At 46.1% G+C, this 17,929-nt stretch overlaps 1 protein-coding gene across 6 annotated transcripts in view; it reads right to left on the bottom strand.

Moving 5' to 3' along the window:
* The window catches only part of LOC142587282 (uncharacterized), a 378,424-nt gene that overhangs the window by 36,486 nt on the left and 324,009 nt on the right, over positions 1-17,929 (bottom strand). For 5 of the 6 annotated variants that reach the window (XM_075698155.1, XM_075698154.1, XM_075698153.1 and 2 more), the window contains one exon: positions 10,530-10,641. In XM_075698155.1, coding sequence (XP_075554270.1) covers positions 10,530-10,641 — 112 coding nt within the window. Of the gene's footprint in view, positions 1-10,529; positions 10,642-16,980; positions 17,198-17,929 lie in introns of those variants that run through there. The other variant, XM_075698159.1, reaches the window with a different exon arrangement.

Consider the following 17,929-nt stretch of genomic DNA (forward strand, 5'->3'; position numbering starts at 1 on the left):
TTGCGTTTTTTTCTAATACGTATGGACGAGCTTCTACTGTATATCCGTAATATATTTCTAATAATATATTATATAGCACTGATGCTGAATTCCAATGGCAGATTTAGAGTACACCTGGATCAAAAGTTATTGTTCTTTTTTGATCAAGCCTGTTTCAACGGCAGATCAAGGGCTGATCTTGACCCAAGATCACACCGCAGAGCACTCTAGACAGCTCCACTGATAGGCAAATTTTACCGGAAGTTTGTGATGTAGCTCCTGCAGCAGCCATTGACTGGGTCGTCCCAGTAGCAGATGGCATAAAGACAGTGCAGACAATACAGGACAGCATGCAAGCAATTCCTTGTTTGTCAGTAACAACAGATGGTAGTTGCTCCGAAAAAAAAGAAAAAAAAGGAAAGAAAAAACATGCTCCTGTGTACTATTGACACAGCAAGCATGTTAAAGCATGACACAGCTTACACAGTACTATTGACAGCAGCGGTACCAGTTTTAGAATGCAATACAAACTCGCCCAAACCTCAACCCTAGTGGCCCTTACACTCTTGGTATGCTTCACCGCAATGCTTTGAGTACGCTCCGCCGCGTAGCACTTCTGTATTGAGGCAAAGCTAACATTAAAAAACCAGCATTATGCTACGCTTCGTGCTTTCCTAGCTTCGAAGCCATTGGCGAGGATTGCAAAAGCTAAGTCGGCACCATTGCTAATAGCGGCAAATTGTTTCAATGAAAAACACACCACCGAACAGTAAGGAGCTTGGTAGCAAATGTCGGAGTAGCTAGGCCTAGCATTACTGCAGTGGTGGCTGCGGCTGCCAGTGGATCTGCGTGTGAGAGCACCGGTTCGAGGTGGCGAGATAATCAACATGGCAGTGGCTTCGATTAATGCTGTTTCGGACCTCCAGTGATGGTAAAAAAAGCCTGGAAAATCAGACGGCCAGAAGTTTTCCATCTGAAATTCCAGATGTTCTCATACAATGACTCTGTGGGGTACGTGGTGGTTCTGCGAAGGCGGCCGAATTATCGGGCATGTCGAAAAAATCGGTCGTTGACTGTAATTACACATAAAAGGCGTTCCGTACGGTACAAGAGCAAAACCAGAGACCAGAGTGACAACAAGATAATGATCGAAGCACTGAGCGTGAGGGAAGAACAGCCAACTAAGCTTCCAGTTCGCTTGCAGCACCCTCGGCCTACTTTCCGTTGTTTTGCGCCTCAGCCAGGGAGCGCCACGCTGCTCGGTGCGCTAAGCTGCGTCCACCGTACACATCTGCCTCGGCTGTTTTGACAACAGTGACGACAGCCGAAAGCGGCGAAAAGTCCAGTGTTATAAACGCGAAAATTACGAGAAACTATGCAGGAGGAGCCGTCGCGCAGTGTGCGGAATGTGGAAGACTGCACTCTTCTTTGGAGAGTGATTTCGTTCGCTGTTTGTGGCCACTGCCACAGCCCACATGCCGAAGCAGTTCTGGTGCAGCGTGGCATACTTTTGGTAAATTTTCTGTTTGGCACAAGAATTGGCATTTGTATCAAAATGGCGTGACTGGCACAGGATTCCCACTCCTGCTATATTAAATCAACTAGCTCAACAACATGTTTTGATGTGAACATCATTTTATATTGTTACGTGTGGAAAGACAAAAGACGAAAGAGGCTATTTACAGGCTATTTACACTGGAGCCAGAGAGCCAGGCCGACGCTCGCGCCAAGGGCACAGACCCACTTCGTCGTTCTCGCGGCGGCTCGTCTCTTGAGCATCTCGCGGATAATATCGTAATGCTACCCCCCTGGCGGCAAAAGTGCCGTCACGGTGCTGTTAAATATCCAAGGCGCGTGGAGAGGTGTAGGGCTTGAGTCGGGCGACATGGACAATGTCACTGGTTGTCACAGCGGAGGACGTAGTGGACGTGGCTAGAACGATTTCATAGGTGACATCGGTCACTTGGTGGAGCACGCGATACGGGCCTGTGTAACAGGAAAGCAGTTTTTCACAAAGGCCAACTTTACGCGATGGTGACCAAAGCAACACGAGGGTGCCGGGCACAAAATGGACATCCCGGTGACGGAGGTAGTAGCGTTGCTTCTGTTTCTCTTGAGACACTTCAAGCACGTGCAAGTTGGCGAGCATGGTCAGCACGGGCAATGACATCACGGGCATAATCGCTAGTTGAAGCTGTGGCGGACGGAAGCACAGTGTCCAGTGGTAGCGTCGGTTCGCGGCCATACAAGAGGTAAAACGGGGGAAAGCAAGCAGTTTCGAGACGGGAAAAGTTGTATGCAAAGGTAATGTAAGGTAGAGCCAGGTCCCAGTCACAGTGGTCGTCTGAAACGTATTTGGATAGCATGTCTGTAAGAGTGCGGTTCAAACGCTCAGTGAGGCGGTTCATTTGGGGGTGGTAGGAGGTGGTAAATTTATGCTGTATTGAGCAGGCATGCATGATATTGTCAATGACATTTGCCAAAAAGGTGCGGCCGCGGTCTGTAAGCAATTGATGCGGAGCACCATGCATAAAAATGATATCATGTAGGAGGAAGTCTGCAACATCAGTTGCGCAACTGGTCGGAAGAGCATGGGTTACGGCGTTGCGGGTCGCGTAGTCCGCCGCGACTGCAACCGACTTGTTTCCTGATGTATATTCCGGAAATGGGCCGAGAAGGTCCAAGCCGACACGATGGAAGGGCTCGGCGGGGATGTCGAGCGGCTGCAGGTAACCAGCAGGGAGCTGGGAAGGCTTCTTGCGTCGTTGGCAAAGTTTACAAGCGGTGACGTAACGTCGTACGAAACGGGCAAGGCCCGGCCAGAAATAAATGGCGACGTACACGGTCATAAGTTCGAGATACGCCGAGGTGTCCTGCTGCTTGTGTGTCGTGAAGCTTTTCTAGAACGGTGGAGCGGAGGTGTTTAGGTATTACAAGCAGGAACTCAGAGCCGTTCGGATGAAGGTTACGACGGTACAGAGTACCGTCGCGGAGGACGAAGAGGCGAAGAGCAGCATCGGCCGGAGGCGGGAGACGGTCGATGAGTGCTCTGATGCAGGCGTCACGGCGTTGCTCATCGGCGAAATGAAGCAGCTGGGATACAGAGAATACGCAAGAAGCACTGGCAATATTGGAGGAGTCAGAGTCGTCAACAGGGTAACGCGACAAAACAAACTGTCAGCGTCTTGATGCAGGCAGCCAGACTTGTACACCACGGAATATGAAAATTCCTGTAGCCTCAAAGCCCATCGACCAAGCAGGCCTGTGGGATCTTTTAGCGAGGAGAGCCAGCAGAGAGCATGATGGTCAGTGACTACGGAAAAAGGGCGACCGTAAAGGTAAGGACGGAACTTTGCAACCGCCCAGACAACAGCAAGGCATTCGCGTTCCGTAATGGAATAGTTGCGCTCCAATGGTGCTAGGAGGCGGCTCGCATAAGCAATAATGCGATCCTTGCCACGTTGACGCTGGGCTAAGATGGCACCTACGCCATGACCACTGGCATCTGTACGTAATTCTGTAGAGGCATCAGGGTCAAAGTGGGCGAAAATGGGTGGTGAGGTTAGAAGAGTGACGAGACAAGAGAAGGCGGCACCTTCTGCAGCACCCCACGAGAATTGTACGCCTTTCTTCAAAAGATTAGTTAGGGGCCTAGCAATTGTCGCAAAATCTGGAACAAAACGACGAAAGTACAAGCACAGCCCTACAAAACTTCGAACGTCTGCGACTGTCTTCGGAACCGGAAACTCTCAGACAGCGCGAGTTTTGTCGGGATCAGGCTGTACTCCGGAAGCGTCAACGAGATGGTCCAGAAGAGTAATTTGTCGGTGGTCAAAACGACATTTGGACGAGTTAAGTTGCAGCTTCGCCTTTCGAAATACATCAAGTATAGTTGTGAGACGCTCAAGGTGAGTGTCGAACGTTGGCGAGAAGACGATGACGTCATCGAGGTAGCAGAGGCATGTGGACCATTTGAAACCTTGGAGCAAGAAGTCCATCATACGCTCAAAGGTGGCAGCGGTGTTGCATAATCCAAACGGCATTACTTTAAATTGGTATACGCCATCAGGTGTGACGAACGCGGTTTTTTCTCTGTCCATATCGTCAACAGCAATCTGCCAATATCCCGAACGAAGATCAATTGACGAGAAATAGCTGGAACCGCGCAGGCAGTCAAGGGCTTTGTCTGTACGTGGGAGCGGGTAGACGTCATTCTTTGTAATGCTGTTCAGATGACGGTAGTCTACACAGAAGCGCCACGTGCCGTCCTTCTTATTAACCAACACCACAGGTGACGCCCAGGGACTCAATGAAGGCTCAGTGATGTTTTTATCAAGCATTTTGTTCACTTCATCTTGAATTACTCGGTGTTCCGACACAGAAACTCGATGCGGTCGTCGGTGAATAGGCGCAGCATCGCCAGTAAGAATGCGATGCTTGACCGCGAGCGTCTGGCCTAAAGGGCGATCGTCGAAGTCAAAATATCGCGGTAGGACGATAATACTTGGCAAAGGTCTTCAGTCTGCGCAGAGGACAGGTCCGTCGCAACCATTTTCTTTATGTTTGAATCGGCGCCCGAGGCTGGCGCGGGGGGCCTGCGAAGCTCGCAAAAACCATCGGTCAATAACACTGCCACGTGATGGTCGGCGAGAAAATCAATGTTGGCAAGGCAAATACCTTGCGGTATAATTTGCTTTGCCAATCCAAAGTTAAAGAAGGCATGCGAGTGTGGTTCGCAGTAATAGTAAGTATACTGTGAGGCACCGTAACGTCAAACTAGAGTGGAATGTCAGGCAGAGGAGTGACGAGGTACTCGCCATCAGGAACTGGTGGGGAAGACAACAGTTAAATATAGACTATTGACTTTGGCAGCAGGCGAAGAAAGCAGGTGGGGCATACGCGGCACTGGGGTGTGTCAGAAGGTTCTGCCAGAATCGGCAACTCAAGGCGAAGGGTACTGGCAGAGCAGTCAATAAGAGCAGAATGCGCGGAGAGAAAATCGAGGCCGAGAATGAGGTTGTGGGGGCAATGAGCAATCACGGTGAAGAGGACAGGAGTGTGGCGGCCAGCGATGCTGACACGCGCCGTACACATGCCGATGATAGGCACAGTACCGCCATCTGCAATGCAGACGACGCATGCCGATGCTGGGGTGAGGAGCTTGTTCAGTCGTCGTCGGAAGTCAGCACTCATATTAGAAAGATGTGCTCCTGTATCGATGAGTGCCGTGACAGGATAGCCTTCAATGTCAACATCAAGAAGGTTTTGGTTCGTAGGTAACGTGAGCAGAGGATTTGAGGGCATATATTGTATATGTATATTGTATATTGGGCATATATTGTAATTTTGTATATGTATATTTCTAGCCCACTTATATTTTTACTTCATGTTCATCTCGGCCTGCCGATCATATTTTTCTCTATTTCGTTCTGTCCTTCTTTACATAATTTACAGGTTGTGTTGTACGCCGATATTATTTTTATTTTTTGTTAGTAGTACTGTACATTGTAATCATATTCACTTTTCTGTTGTTGCACTAGAGCTCTTCGTTTCTGTAAGTGTACATTCTATAAATTTTATTTCTGTCCTGCCACCTATGTAATTTTTTTTCTTATAATTACCCACCGAGGGTCCCGGTTACAGTCTTCGACTTTGGGACCCTCGTCTGTAAAACGAAAATGTAACCGTTTCTTTGTGTGTAATGAATAAACTTGATTTGATTTGATTTGATTTGAGTCAACAACACAGCTTCACCTCCAGAAGCTGCAGTGCCTAGTTTTCCGGCTGGATCCGGGAGGCGATAGGCGGTCAAGAGGAGCGACGGGGTTGGGGTGAACGAGACTGATGGCGTCGAGGTGAGGGCGAGCGGCTGTAGCGAAGGTTCAAAGCAGGAGCATCAGCGGCAGTGGGTTCATGGCGGGTAGTATAGGGAACAGAAGGTCCAAAGGTGCGGGAATAAGCGGCAGCGTATGTCCGAAGAGGTGGTGACCATCGGTTGCGGCAGTGAAGAGCGACGTGGACGATGTGTCAGCAGTGAAAGCAGATTTGCCTGTCATCAGGGGTACACCATTCGGACGGGTTGGGGCGAGATGTGCCAGAATAAGACTGCCGGGGACGAGAAGGGCCGCAAGAGAACTGGGGAACGCTGGGTTAAGAAGTTGAACACACGGAGTTCAGACCCATGTTCTCAAATTCCTGTCTGATGACGGCCTGAACCATCACAATCGTGGTTGCTGGTGGATCGGGAGGCGTCGCTGAGAAAGCTGGCGAACAGGCGGCTTCGAGTTCGCAGCGATCAATACAGGTTACGTCGTCACAGATGGTAGTCTGAAGCGGTCGACCCTCACATGTCGACGTAGCAGCAGTGTTGGGTAGCCGCGTGATGTGGTGCAAGATACGGTGGCTCTTCGCTTGTTGAAGGCGACGGCATTCCTTTATGATGGCATCGATAGTCGAGACATTGCTGAAAACAAGCAAATTGAAAGCGTCGTCGGCGATGCCTTTTAGCACATGCGCCACTTTATCTGCTTCAGACATAGCATCGTCAGCTTTGCGGCATAGAGCCAAGATGTCAAGTATGTACGAAACGTATGGCGCTGTAGGTGTCTGAACACGAGACGCAAGAGTTTTTCTTGTGGCAACCTTGCGCGCAATGGGGTCGCCGAACAGTTCCCGTAGCTTTTCTTTGAAACTGTCCCAACTGGTTATCTCGTCGTCATGCGTTTGGTGCCACATGCGTGGGGTGCCGCCGAGATAAAAGATGACATTGGCAAGCATAATGGTTGGGTCCCGCCTGTTATTAGCGCTGGCATGTTCATAAAGCTTGATCCATTTGTCAACATTCTGTCCCTCCAGGCCAGAGAACACACCAGGGTCACGATGTTGGGCAACTGTGACGACTGGAGCAGTCGGGCAAGCTGAAGCCGTTGCAGAGGCGGTCTTGTCACCGGGAGGCATGGTGACAAGCTCGATGTACTGACCACTTCGGAGTTCCGTGGCGAGGACGGGGACCGCTAACATCCACCAGAATGTTACGCGTGGAAAGACAGAGATGAAAGAGGCTATTTACAGGCTATTCACACTGGAGCCAGAGAACCAGGCCGACACTCACTCGCGCCAAGGGCACAGACCCACTTCGTATGTTCTCACGGCGGCTTGTCTCTTTAGCATCTCGTGGATAATATTGTAATAATATTAATGGTGAAAATGGCCGTTCACTATTTTCAAACTGTAGGGAGCGTTCCGCTGCAAGAATTTTTCAAATTGGTTCATTAATAGCCGAGATAGAAATATTTCAGTGCCGCGAACCCATGGTTTCAGGAGGTGAGGGCCACTGCCAGGAGAGGCACTTCTTCCACTTGCCCCGTCTAGGCTCCGCAAGCGAAATTCTTTTCCTGTGTTCTCCCATACCGGAGCTCAAGGATCGTGTGACACGTATGTCACAAGCACACCTTCATTTTTTTCCCTTGCTTTTTTTGCTGCTCAGTGCACTTCTGCTGACAGTGTCGCGCTTGAGCTGTTGCGTTTGTCTCATATTGCGCAGCACAGGATTTATCACGCTGTACACAAGTACACCCGACTAGCGGTATAAGCCAGTGCTTCATGAATACTGAGGGGGACGCAAGCGGATCATACAGCATGATCGCATGCTCAAACATTGTAAAAAATAACATACTTTCAGTGTCTGCACACGTGAATTCACAACGTGGGAACATGCAGATGAAACAGAAGTAAATCTCTCTTGCAGTGGTGCAAAGTAAAATACAAACACACAGACGTTCAGTTTGTATGTTTTATTATTTCTCTAAACTTTAGTTCGCCTATTGAAGCAACAGATCACACAAATAATGGATGTTGCCTTGAATAATTCTCAAAGTCACATGTCACTGTGAGCAACGTCACAGCTGTGCGATGTACAACCGTGAGCAAAATTATACGGACCAGGGATTGTGCAATAAAGCCGATTTTTTTCCACAGCCTAGCAATGCAAATTGAAACTGAGGACCCCAGTCCAAGAATTGGAAACTTTTCAGTCTACTCGTCAATTTCAGTTTATGCATGCTAATGACAAGGAAATTTAGTTTTTTGGGAGACCCTGTGGTCCATATACTTTTGCTTACGGGTGAAGTAGGCGTACTTGTGCGATTACGTCCGCTCTACGACTGGGAGCACGGCGCCGCGAGGAGAATAGCAGACAGCATTTGGTTTGAAATTTCAGCTTTGTCCGAGGCATGTAGCGATGTAATACCGAGCAGACATGATCGTTAGAGTGCGTAGTATGCGCGGTGCGTGTCAGCTCAAAATGGCCAGACCTGGTGAGCGGCCCTTTAAGGGCTCAAATCACCGCAGGCACATCCAAAAAAGCTTGGAAGGCCTGCCAGTACACTAATTAGGCATATTGGTGCTCGTACTGTTATAGGAGATGGCAGGTGCATGCGTGTGTCATTAAGGAATGCATTCATAATGCAAAGAAGGGGTAAGGCGTGCAGACATGGACACAAGAGAAGTGGACAACACGAATGCCGACTGTCAACTGAAGAAACCACTGAAGCGAAAAAAGAAAGAAGACACAAAACTCATCTGAGCATGCTCTGGAATGGTAGCACCACGTGCCAGCCGGGTACACATGCCAGTCTACGTGAGAGGTAACTGTTGAGGCATTTGATCTCTTCCTTACGCAAGGTAATTGAAGGCCGACCCACTTCACTTCCACCATTGTAGATATGCCATGCCTCGACCATAAGACGCGTATCTTCATTCCTATGCCTGTACAATATCGTACATTCATCTAACTCAGGCGTGCAGTTACAATCGTGGCAGTCTTGACAATGTAAGGAAAGATTAGAAGGCAATCCACTGGTTAACAACCTTTTATGTTCTTGGAAAGCATATTTAGTGCCAGCAAACAAGGACAGAAGAGAGATTACATCAATCCTGAAAGTGTTTCCTGAAAATCAAGTTGTTGAGTTAGCGCATTGTGGTGTCGTCTCCCTTCTGTCCTTGTTTGCTGGTGCTAAATATGCTTTCCAAGTCAGTTTACCAACATGCCCAACAAATGGCAATGCTGGCTTTTACGTTTCATTAGTCTCTGATTGATACACCGCTCCATTTGCGCTACATAGAAATGGAAACAGCTAAAGGAAACTTTACATACCACACCCATACGACAGCCAGTAAAATTGTTGTTCTTGATGTGCTTCACTGGAAAAATTTCTGTTCTTTTTTGCCTTTCACCTGCTCCTTTTTTCTCTGCACAGCAGCGCATATCTTACCTAGCTTATTGGGAGCAGTAAAAACACATTAACACTATATCTACTTGCAACTTTTTAAAGTCTGTGTGATACTGAATGAATGTAAGGAATAGCCATTACTCTTTTCGTGCTATTACTGCTTTCTGTAATCACGTCCATCCCCCTCGAAATCGACTTCTTTACATGTTCAGTCACAGTGGCCACTGCTACGCTAGGATAACCTGCTTGTAATAGGTGCCGGACCTCTGCATTAAAAGTGGGGCTCATTTTGTGCATGCGCGATCTGGTGAGAGAAGACTTAAGGCACGACATGTCCACTTCTCTTGTGTCTGCACGCCTTACCCCTTCTTTGCATTATGAATCCTTACCAACTAGCTCAGCTTTCTGTTGTTCTAAGACATACTGTGTCCCATGACAATTGCCCCCTTACCACTTTTGTTATGCTTCAACAAGTAGCACTGGTGTACTGAGGTGAAGCTGACTGTTGGAAACCGGCATTATGCAATGCGTTGTGCATTCCGAGCTTTCAAACAAATCGCGAGGACCACAAAGGTGGAGTGAGTGCCGTTGCTGACAGAGGCGAATTCTTTAAATGAAAAGCGTGGCACAGAACGGCAAGAAGCTTAATAACGAACATCGAAGCAGCTAGGCCTAGCGTTGCCACGGGTGTGGCTATGGCTTCCAGCAGATCTGCGTGCGATAGAACTGGTTTGAGGCGGCAAGGTAATCAAAATGGCGGCAATGGTGGTGGCTTTGATTAATGCTGTTTCGGAGCGGATGTCACGGCAAAAACTTGGACGACGAAGGGTTCTCGCGTCCGAAATTTCAGACGTTCTTATACACTGACATTGACATTATACATTGGGCACGTGGTGGCGCCGCAAAGCCGTCCAAATATCGGACATGTCCCAAGAATCGGGTATTCGGAAAGTCGGTCATTGAGGGTACACTGGCAACTCCTCCAGCGGACGACACGGAGTCAAAGGGGATCTGTTACGATTCCTCTTTGTTACTCGAGCCAGCATTACCGCGACTTTCGTTCCATTTCAACAAAATTGCTGCTCATTTTCCCTGACACAAGCGCAAGTTCCCCCGAGTTTTCCCTGAGTGTTTCCAGATTATTCAACATGCCTGAGAATTCCCAGTTTTCCCTGTCATTAGACACCCTGAATTTGTTTCTGGTATTCGAACTTGATTAGAATTTGCACATCTGTGGATTTGATGCCCACACTACCGGTGCAGCCTTAATTGGTGCCAACTTTATCAAGCAGAGACAGAAGTCCAACAAAAGGTACCCACCAGACCACTGGTCAAAGGCCAGAACAGTAGATGACGCAGCTCACTCATTTTGCACAGCGTATCTGCAAGGCTGTTACGAAGCGTCCACCGCTTGAGATCTAGCCTTTGCAGCCTGCACAAGGGAGAACACACATTGCATCTTGTCAGCCAAGAATACTGTTACCAGACCAGTCAACCTAAAGATATGGAAATACTACAGTAGAAGAGAAATTGTCTAATTACTCCACATCTTTGTTGTTATGCAGGGATGCTGTGCAAACAACACTCTGTTCTATATACAGTGAAACCTCATTAATATGTACTCAGTGGAAATTTGGCATAAGTATATACAAACTGGCACGTGCAAGTTCGCATCTTTTTGCCATGTGCTGCAGCATAAAAAAAAAAAGAAATGGAATGCCACAGTAAATGTTACCTAAAATTCGCACTAAAATGTTATTTTATTGTTTTTTATATTTTCCCCAGCAGTAAAAATCAATTCCCATTTTTTTTTGTGCAACCCTAGTTAATAGAGCACCGGTGATAGCAATCCAGAACTTTAGTAGGCAGCACAGTAATAGCAGAGTGGACAATATATAGCATCAACTCATCTGAATTTCCTTGATGCGTGTGTGCACATTTCTCATACACTGATCTGAGAACTGACGCGGCTCCTGTGAAATGCAGCATCACCTGTTATGCAGCTCCAATCATTCTACGTAATTTCTGTGCAGTGCGTTGCCTTAAAGGCACACTTAAGAGAAAAATTATTTTAGCTACGTTAGTACAAAATAACAAAAAGCCACTCTTACTGCGAGATGCAAAGGGTGGCGATGCTGCCTTGTAGTTCTCGCTCGCTGTGACGTTTGTGGCCGTCAGTTCAAGCCTACTTAAATGTTTATCGAAAAAAATATGCTACTTTTTATTCTGAGAGAGTGAAAGACTGATTTCAGGGAGCTTAAGAAACTTTTACTGAACTACAGCAGCTAAAATACGAAAAAATACTTTGCAATCCACGAGTTCAGACTGACGTACTGGCCTTGGGGTTTTGGCATGCAACTCAAAAATCAAACTTCGACCGTCACTTTCTTCTTTATCGGTCAAATTTATTCTGTGACACTAACAAAAGAGTTAATCAAGAGTACTTTATCAATCCAAACTAGTTTAATGTTTCTTTTCACTGTCTTTTGAACACTATACTGTGCCTTCATGCGCATTTATTCTGTGCACTCTTCGTACCCACACCATTTCTAGCTGCACAAGCGGTGCATGAGTGCACTAGAAAACTTGGTGAGTCAACACAGTGATTGATGTGATGCACACGTGATGGACACGCGGACTGGTAATGCGGCAAAGAATGGCGGCGCATTTGGGCGGCGCATGCAAGGGCCACACCCCCGGCCCCAAATTCGGAAAAAAGAATTTCCAGCAAACACATTCAGCGGCCCGATGGCGCGCGCATGCATTGGCAAATTTTTGCGCACTGCGTACTTGCGCGTGCAGACACCAGATGGCGAAAGCTGTGCATCGACTTCTGACGCAATGGTAAATGCAGAGATCTGGTGTCTGCACAAATTGCCGGTTGTGCCGGCACCATTTTAACCAAAAGGTTTGGTCCCATGTAAGGGCTGCACCACATCAAAATTGTGATAGAAAAGTGCAGCCCTTATACGAGTTTATACGATATCCTGTCAAGCAGATAGATGAAGATGCTTATGTTGACGGTGATAAAGGCAAACCCATTGTTGGCTATCTTTTTTGGCGAGGCTGCTGCCACTTCTCAGAGCATTTCTGATGCTTAAAACCATGCTGACGCTGGAGACCGGTCTCCGCACTGTCAAGAAATGCCTCGTATTATTTTGCAGCACAGCACGTCTGCATCCACATTGCAAATCGAGGCGACATAGTTAGCCTCTGTGAGAAAAAATAAAAACTGTCATGGGTGCACACCAACCAGCAGGCATGCAATGAGCCATTTCCGTCTTTCCTGCCTTGGTCTTCCTTCTTCCACAACACTTCTGTGCTCCCCTTTGCAAGATACATTACAGCTTAAGCAGTCAGCCAATACATTCGACTGTACGAAGACTAGGTCAGGGATTCATTAAACAATGTTTTAATGATTATGTGGTTTTAAGCAGGTACATATTAACAGTGTTTTAATATAACAGCAGCAAGGATGACCTGCACAGCAAAAAAGAAATGTTTACAACATTCACAACCTAATTTTGTAATAGTGGCTGATTTGCTTTATAAAATTTCTGCTGTGGGTATGTTGGAATAACTAGCAGATCCAAAAAGATAAGACTTCGAAAAAGCAGGCCGTGACTGCATATGTACTCTTTTGCCGTAAACTGGATATAAATGAAAAATTGTGCAATTATTGGTGCCAATGTGACAATTGCAAATAAGGTCTAAAAATTAAGGATTCACCATAGAAGTTTCTAGGTAGGTCTTTTCCAACCACTTGTGGCAATTTTACGACATACCAGTTCACAGCTCCCAAACTGCAATGAGAAAGCCAAGCATGCAAAGTCACCTAATGAAATTAAAACATGTCAGCAGGTCTGAATCTGTCGCATCGGAAACGACACTAAGCCCACAGAGTTGCCAATAAGGCTGAACCAGGCAAAAAACTCTCATGGCTTTCAGGCATCCAGGGGCAGTCGTAATCTCTACAAAGCCAAATGTTTTGTGATTTGCCACAAGATTATGAACACCTGCATACATTATGAATGTGGAAGCTCATATTGAGGCAACCAGCAATTTGAAAAGAAAAAAAAAAGAAAGAGGGGAAAAGACGGAAAAAAAAAAACTGTCTCTTTAACGTGCCATGCAAGAGGTTTAAATTGCACTGGGGAACATGAGGAAGCTATCAAAGTTCTGGGCGAATACTCTCACCCTGAACCTCGCAAGATAATCTAGAACATCCAATCACTGCCTCTTGCAAGGTGAGCCCGTTTAAGAGGTCGCTGTTGAAATATGCCAGATTGTGGATGGCTGCAATTCTGGTGAGGCATGCTTGACCAGACGCTTCACGACAGGATGGACTGTGGTGTTAGGTCAAGTGCTTTGCAGAAGTAGTTGCTCAACGAAGAGAGAGAAAGGAACTTATTTACAGAAATGAGGAGGTTGGCCACTTTTGGCATGCACTGGGAGAAGAATGATGAGTGAGAAACTTAACATTACAACATTACAGAAAGCTGAAGCCACATTAAAAGAGTCAGATGAAAGTGATGCAATGAAGATATCTTGCATTTAGAAGAGCAGAGAATTGGGCAAGATGGTTAAGATTCGTGGTTGGGGGCAGTGTGAGGGACGAGGAAAGCAAGATGACTTACAAATGTGTTTGTCATCCAGCTTTCTGGGTTTCCTTCTCTTGTGCTGTCACCCACCAAGATATCCTCTAATTGTGCTGACATGACAAGCGAATGCCAGTGCACCAGCATTGTATGCAGGTGTCACAAACATAACAATGCTTGCAGCTCAGCGAGCGCTCACTGCTGCTGCTACAGCGGGCACGGTCACCTTGCAATGAGGTGCCTTAGTGAACGGAACACAAATGTGTGGACATTAACTGCGCCTTGCGCAAAGGACAGTTAAAGCTTCTGATTTGTTGGACATATACCCGGTGTAATACTGATACACCAATGGCAGTGGGCAGCAGTTCATCCATCGCCATAGTGCCCACAGAACTGTCTGAGAAGAACCGAGAACAGTAAGCTCCCGTTAAACCTTGTATTCACACATTTTTTTCGTCCCCTTAAACCCCTTGTGTGCTACGATATTACAGCAGAATCTCGATGATGGGATCATGCCTTATACGAATTTACTAAACGTCCCAGCCGAAAGTCCATTAGCTTACATTGTGCTAAATTTCGGATGTTGTGAACTCGTACCATGGGGATGGTACGAGCAATCAAGCTGCCACTTGGGGGAGCCGACGAGGAGTGGCGTGCCGGGCACACTAGCTTTGCCAAGGTGACCTCCGCCCCGCTTTGAGTGTGAACAGCATTTGCTTATTTTTTGTCATCATAAAAACATTTATGGCATGCAGACAAAAGCTTTACTGTACTGCTCAATGCTTCAGGACTTACCTGAATAGGCCTTAAAGTTGCCTCCTTCCATTACATTTGAACATGAAACCAAAACTGCAATAGTGGCATTGGCCTACCATCAGAGTCGTCAGTGCCATCGCAAGATAGCATAGAGCACGTTTTCATGAAGGCTGCTGTGGGTTATGCTCGACTACGATCTGAAATGGTATTCGTGGTCAATCACTTTCCGAGACCCGTGTCACCTTCACGAGATTTCACGAGACCAGTTGCATTGGCACATCTACGGCCGAATGCATTTCGGGCACTGTGCCAAGCCTGCACAGAGCGGCATGAACGCAGTCTGCACACTGTGACAAGTCCACTGATCTCTACTGTGTTTAATGCACACGTTTGATGCACAGTCATGTGAAATCATACGAAAGTGATAGCAGTACCTCTAAAACTGATCGCTTGAGGATGCCAAAACTGTGTGCTTGGTATCTGCGGTCAATAAAGAGCAAATGGTGACGACAATGTGCTGCATTAATTAAGAAAGCTTATTAAAGAAGTTCCCTTCTGTGAAGGTAAATTCTGCACAACTTTTTTTCTGATCGTAAATGTGGTGGCCATGCCACATTTTTATTTTGCAACAATGTTAGCGGAATGTGTACTTGAATATCACATTACCTGTTAACCTGAGTTGCAATGATGTTTTGTATTCATTTGCATGGGCCCAGAACTAGCAGTATTGCTAAGGGCCCAGTTGATCTTCAGCAAGGTTTGTAATCATAAATAGAAATAAGCAGAAAAATTATTATGCACTTCTATTTTCTTTCTTTAAACCCGCCAAAACTGAGTGCATGTTAAAATCGGGTAAATATGATATTTGATAAAACAGAACGATTCTACCTTCATTAATTGTGAAATGGCAAAGGAATGAGTGAAAACAACTGCTTGAAAATTCCAAATTGAGAAAATGGTGTCTGAAGCTTTATTTATCGAAATGATTGCAAGAGAGCCATAGAGTAGCTAAATCTTGCAGGGAAAGTAGTCCTTTGCCAGTAAGGTCCTGTTTTCTTTACATGTCTATGCAATCCTTGGCTTTCTTTAGCAGTGTCATGCTAAATCGGCTTGACCATTTTCAAATGCCTTGCAACTATATTAACGGCCGGCAATCACATGCAACCCAGTCTTGCTGCATCAGCAAGATCAGCAGCATTCACTTCCATGGGTAGCCTTATCTCAGTATTCTACGCCTTTTGTGGTGGCTGATGACAATTGCCAATGACTATTCAAAAGTTCGAAATCTGATCGCACAATACAAAGCAGCTTTGCCGCACCAAAGAAAAGTAAGCAGGTTCCTATACCTCGTGCAAATCATGTCCTTATCACTATCGGGCAGCAACTGGGACTCGGCAATGAAATGCACTCGAGATAACTAGGCAAATTTTGAAATGGTGGCCTCAGAACACGCAATATGCATGGCTCGCTGCTGCCAAGGTGTGTATGAAACAAGGACGCCAGCGATTCTGCATCAGCCAAGAGGAGAACTCCCTGCATGCCACGTGACTGCAGTAATGACTCATGACGCTAATTTTCCATTCTTTTGGGCTAGCTTTTTTGCTTTTACTTCTGTACGGAGAAATGCGGCACAGCAGTTATCTGAAGTTCCGATCCCATGTTTACAGCGATGCCAAGATGGCAGTGCTACAGTGAGGCAAAGCGTGCAACCAGTGGCGACCTCCTGAAGCCCAATTTTCTTCTCAATTTCTAAGCAACACACTGAAAAAGTTAAATCTGCTCAAACGCTGTTGTGTATTTCCTCCTAGTAATATTTCGGCATCAAATAAAGCAAGGCCCTAGGATGGTGGGAAAAAATATATTAAAAGATGAGAAATCTTGACCAAAGCATGGCTATGTCCCCTCTTAATTTCCCTATATTTTATTACCTTTCTGGGTGAGAAAAACTTTTTGCATCGTCCTGAGAGATTCGTATCTTCAAGAATCTACTGTATCTGTAAGTCTGAGCAAAAACAGCCAAATCCTTTTATAGCAGAAATTTTACAATGATTTAGCGTTTACTCATTCAAAATGTCAAAATTGGAGATCAACGGCACTCTACCGTGCAATACTCAGAAGAATACCCGAGTGCAATGAGAATCTCGGTCACTCAAACAGCAGTACGGTCCATTTTCAGGATCCCTCAATTCATCACTGATGCCAGCTTTCTTTTCTGGTGGCACTACTTTTGAAGACCTCAGTTGCCGACATGTTTTACTTCGTCCACAAAAATAAACTCACTCCTGCTTGTGCTGCCGTCTAGCAGAAGCATGACAAAGCACTAAGACAAAACCAGCTTGTTCATAGCACTGCTAGCAAATAAAAAGTAGTATTGACGAGCATAGATTAGCCCTTGCTATCGAAACGCATGTACTAACCAAGCTCGTTCAAGGCACAGAAGGGGCTAAATGGCTGCCAGTGCTCAGGAGATGAGGTACGCGGTGGCCTACAACAAAAAGGCTCGTTGATAAAGCGGCATGCTCCAAGCCAAGTGATTGGTGCTCAACGTGTCCGTGCAGATCGGGAAGCTCCTCCGATGCTGTCCTTGTCGAGAGCGTGGCCCAATGGAAGGAGCCCCAGTCCTCCTCCTCAACACTATAGCAAAGAAGGAGCTGTACCAACATTTCGTAAGACCTGTTCTTTTTCTCTTTTGCCTTACATAACAAAATTTCCAAAGGGGTTGGGCAATCTTTGGAGTACATTAAAACTCTGCCAAAACGAAATTAAATGTGTGCGCAAAAATGATTTATTGGGCAAACTTATTGTTGTGATAATATCAACATTGGCCTTACACTGCAATTTGCTAGTCTCCTCATTAACTAATAGGATAGAGCACTTCGGGGGTAACACAAGGGCCTGTTTTAGGACCGCTTTTATTCCTCATATACATCAATCGCATCACCACGAATATTGCCTCGAAAATACGGTTATATGCTGACGATTGCATGGTTTATAGGGACATAGACAGTGATGTTGATGCTTTGTCCCTGCCCTGCAGAGTGACCTTGAGCGAATACTTGCTTGGTGCCGTAAATGGCACATGAACCTTAATCCCAGTAAATGTACTTATATTAACTTTAGCAGAAAGCGAGCTAACATTCTCCACAACTATAATTTAGACAATGTTTTAATCGAAAAAGTAGATCAGGCAAAATATCTTGGTGTTTTCTTTTCTTCAGATCTTTCGTAGAATAAACATGTGGACTACATCACCTCAAAAGCTGGACATGTTCTTAATTTAATTAAAAGGAATTTTAAAAAAGCCCCTCAAGATGTCAAACAACTTCTGCACTTTTCTAATGTTCGGTCAATTCTAGAGTATACTGC

The sequence above is a fragment of the Dermacentor variabilis genome, chromosome 7 (genome assembly GCF_050947875.1).
Source record: "Dermacentor variabilis isolate Ectoservices chromosome 7, ASM5094787v1, whole genome shotgun sequence".
Lineage (NCBI taxonomy): Eukaryota > Metazoa > Arthropoda > Arachnida > Ixodida > Ixodidae > Dermacentor > Dermacentor variabilis.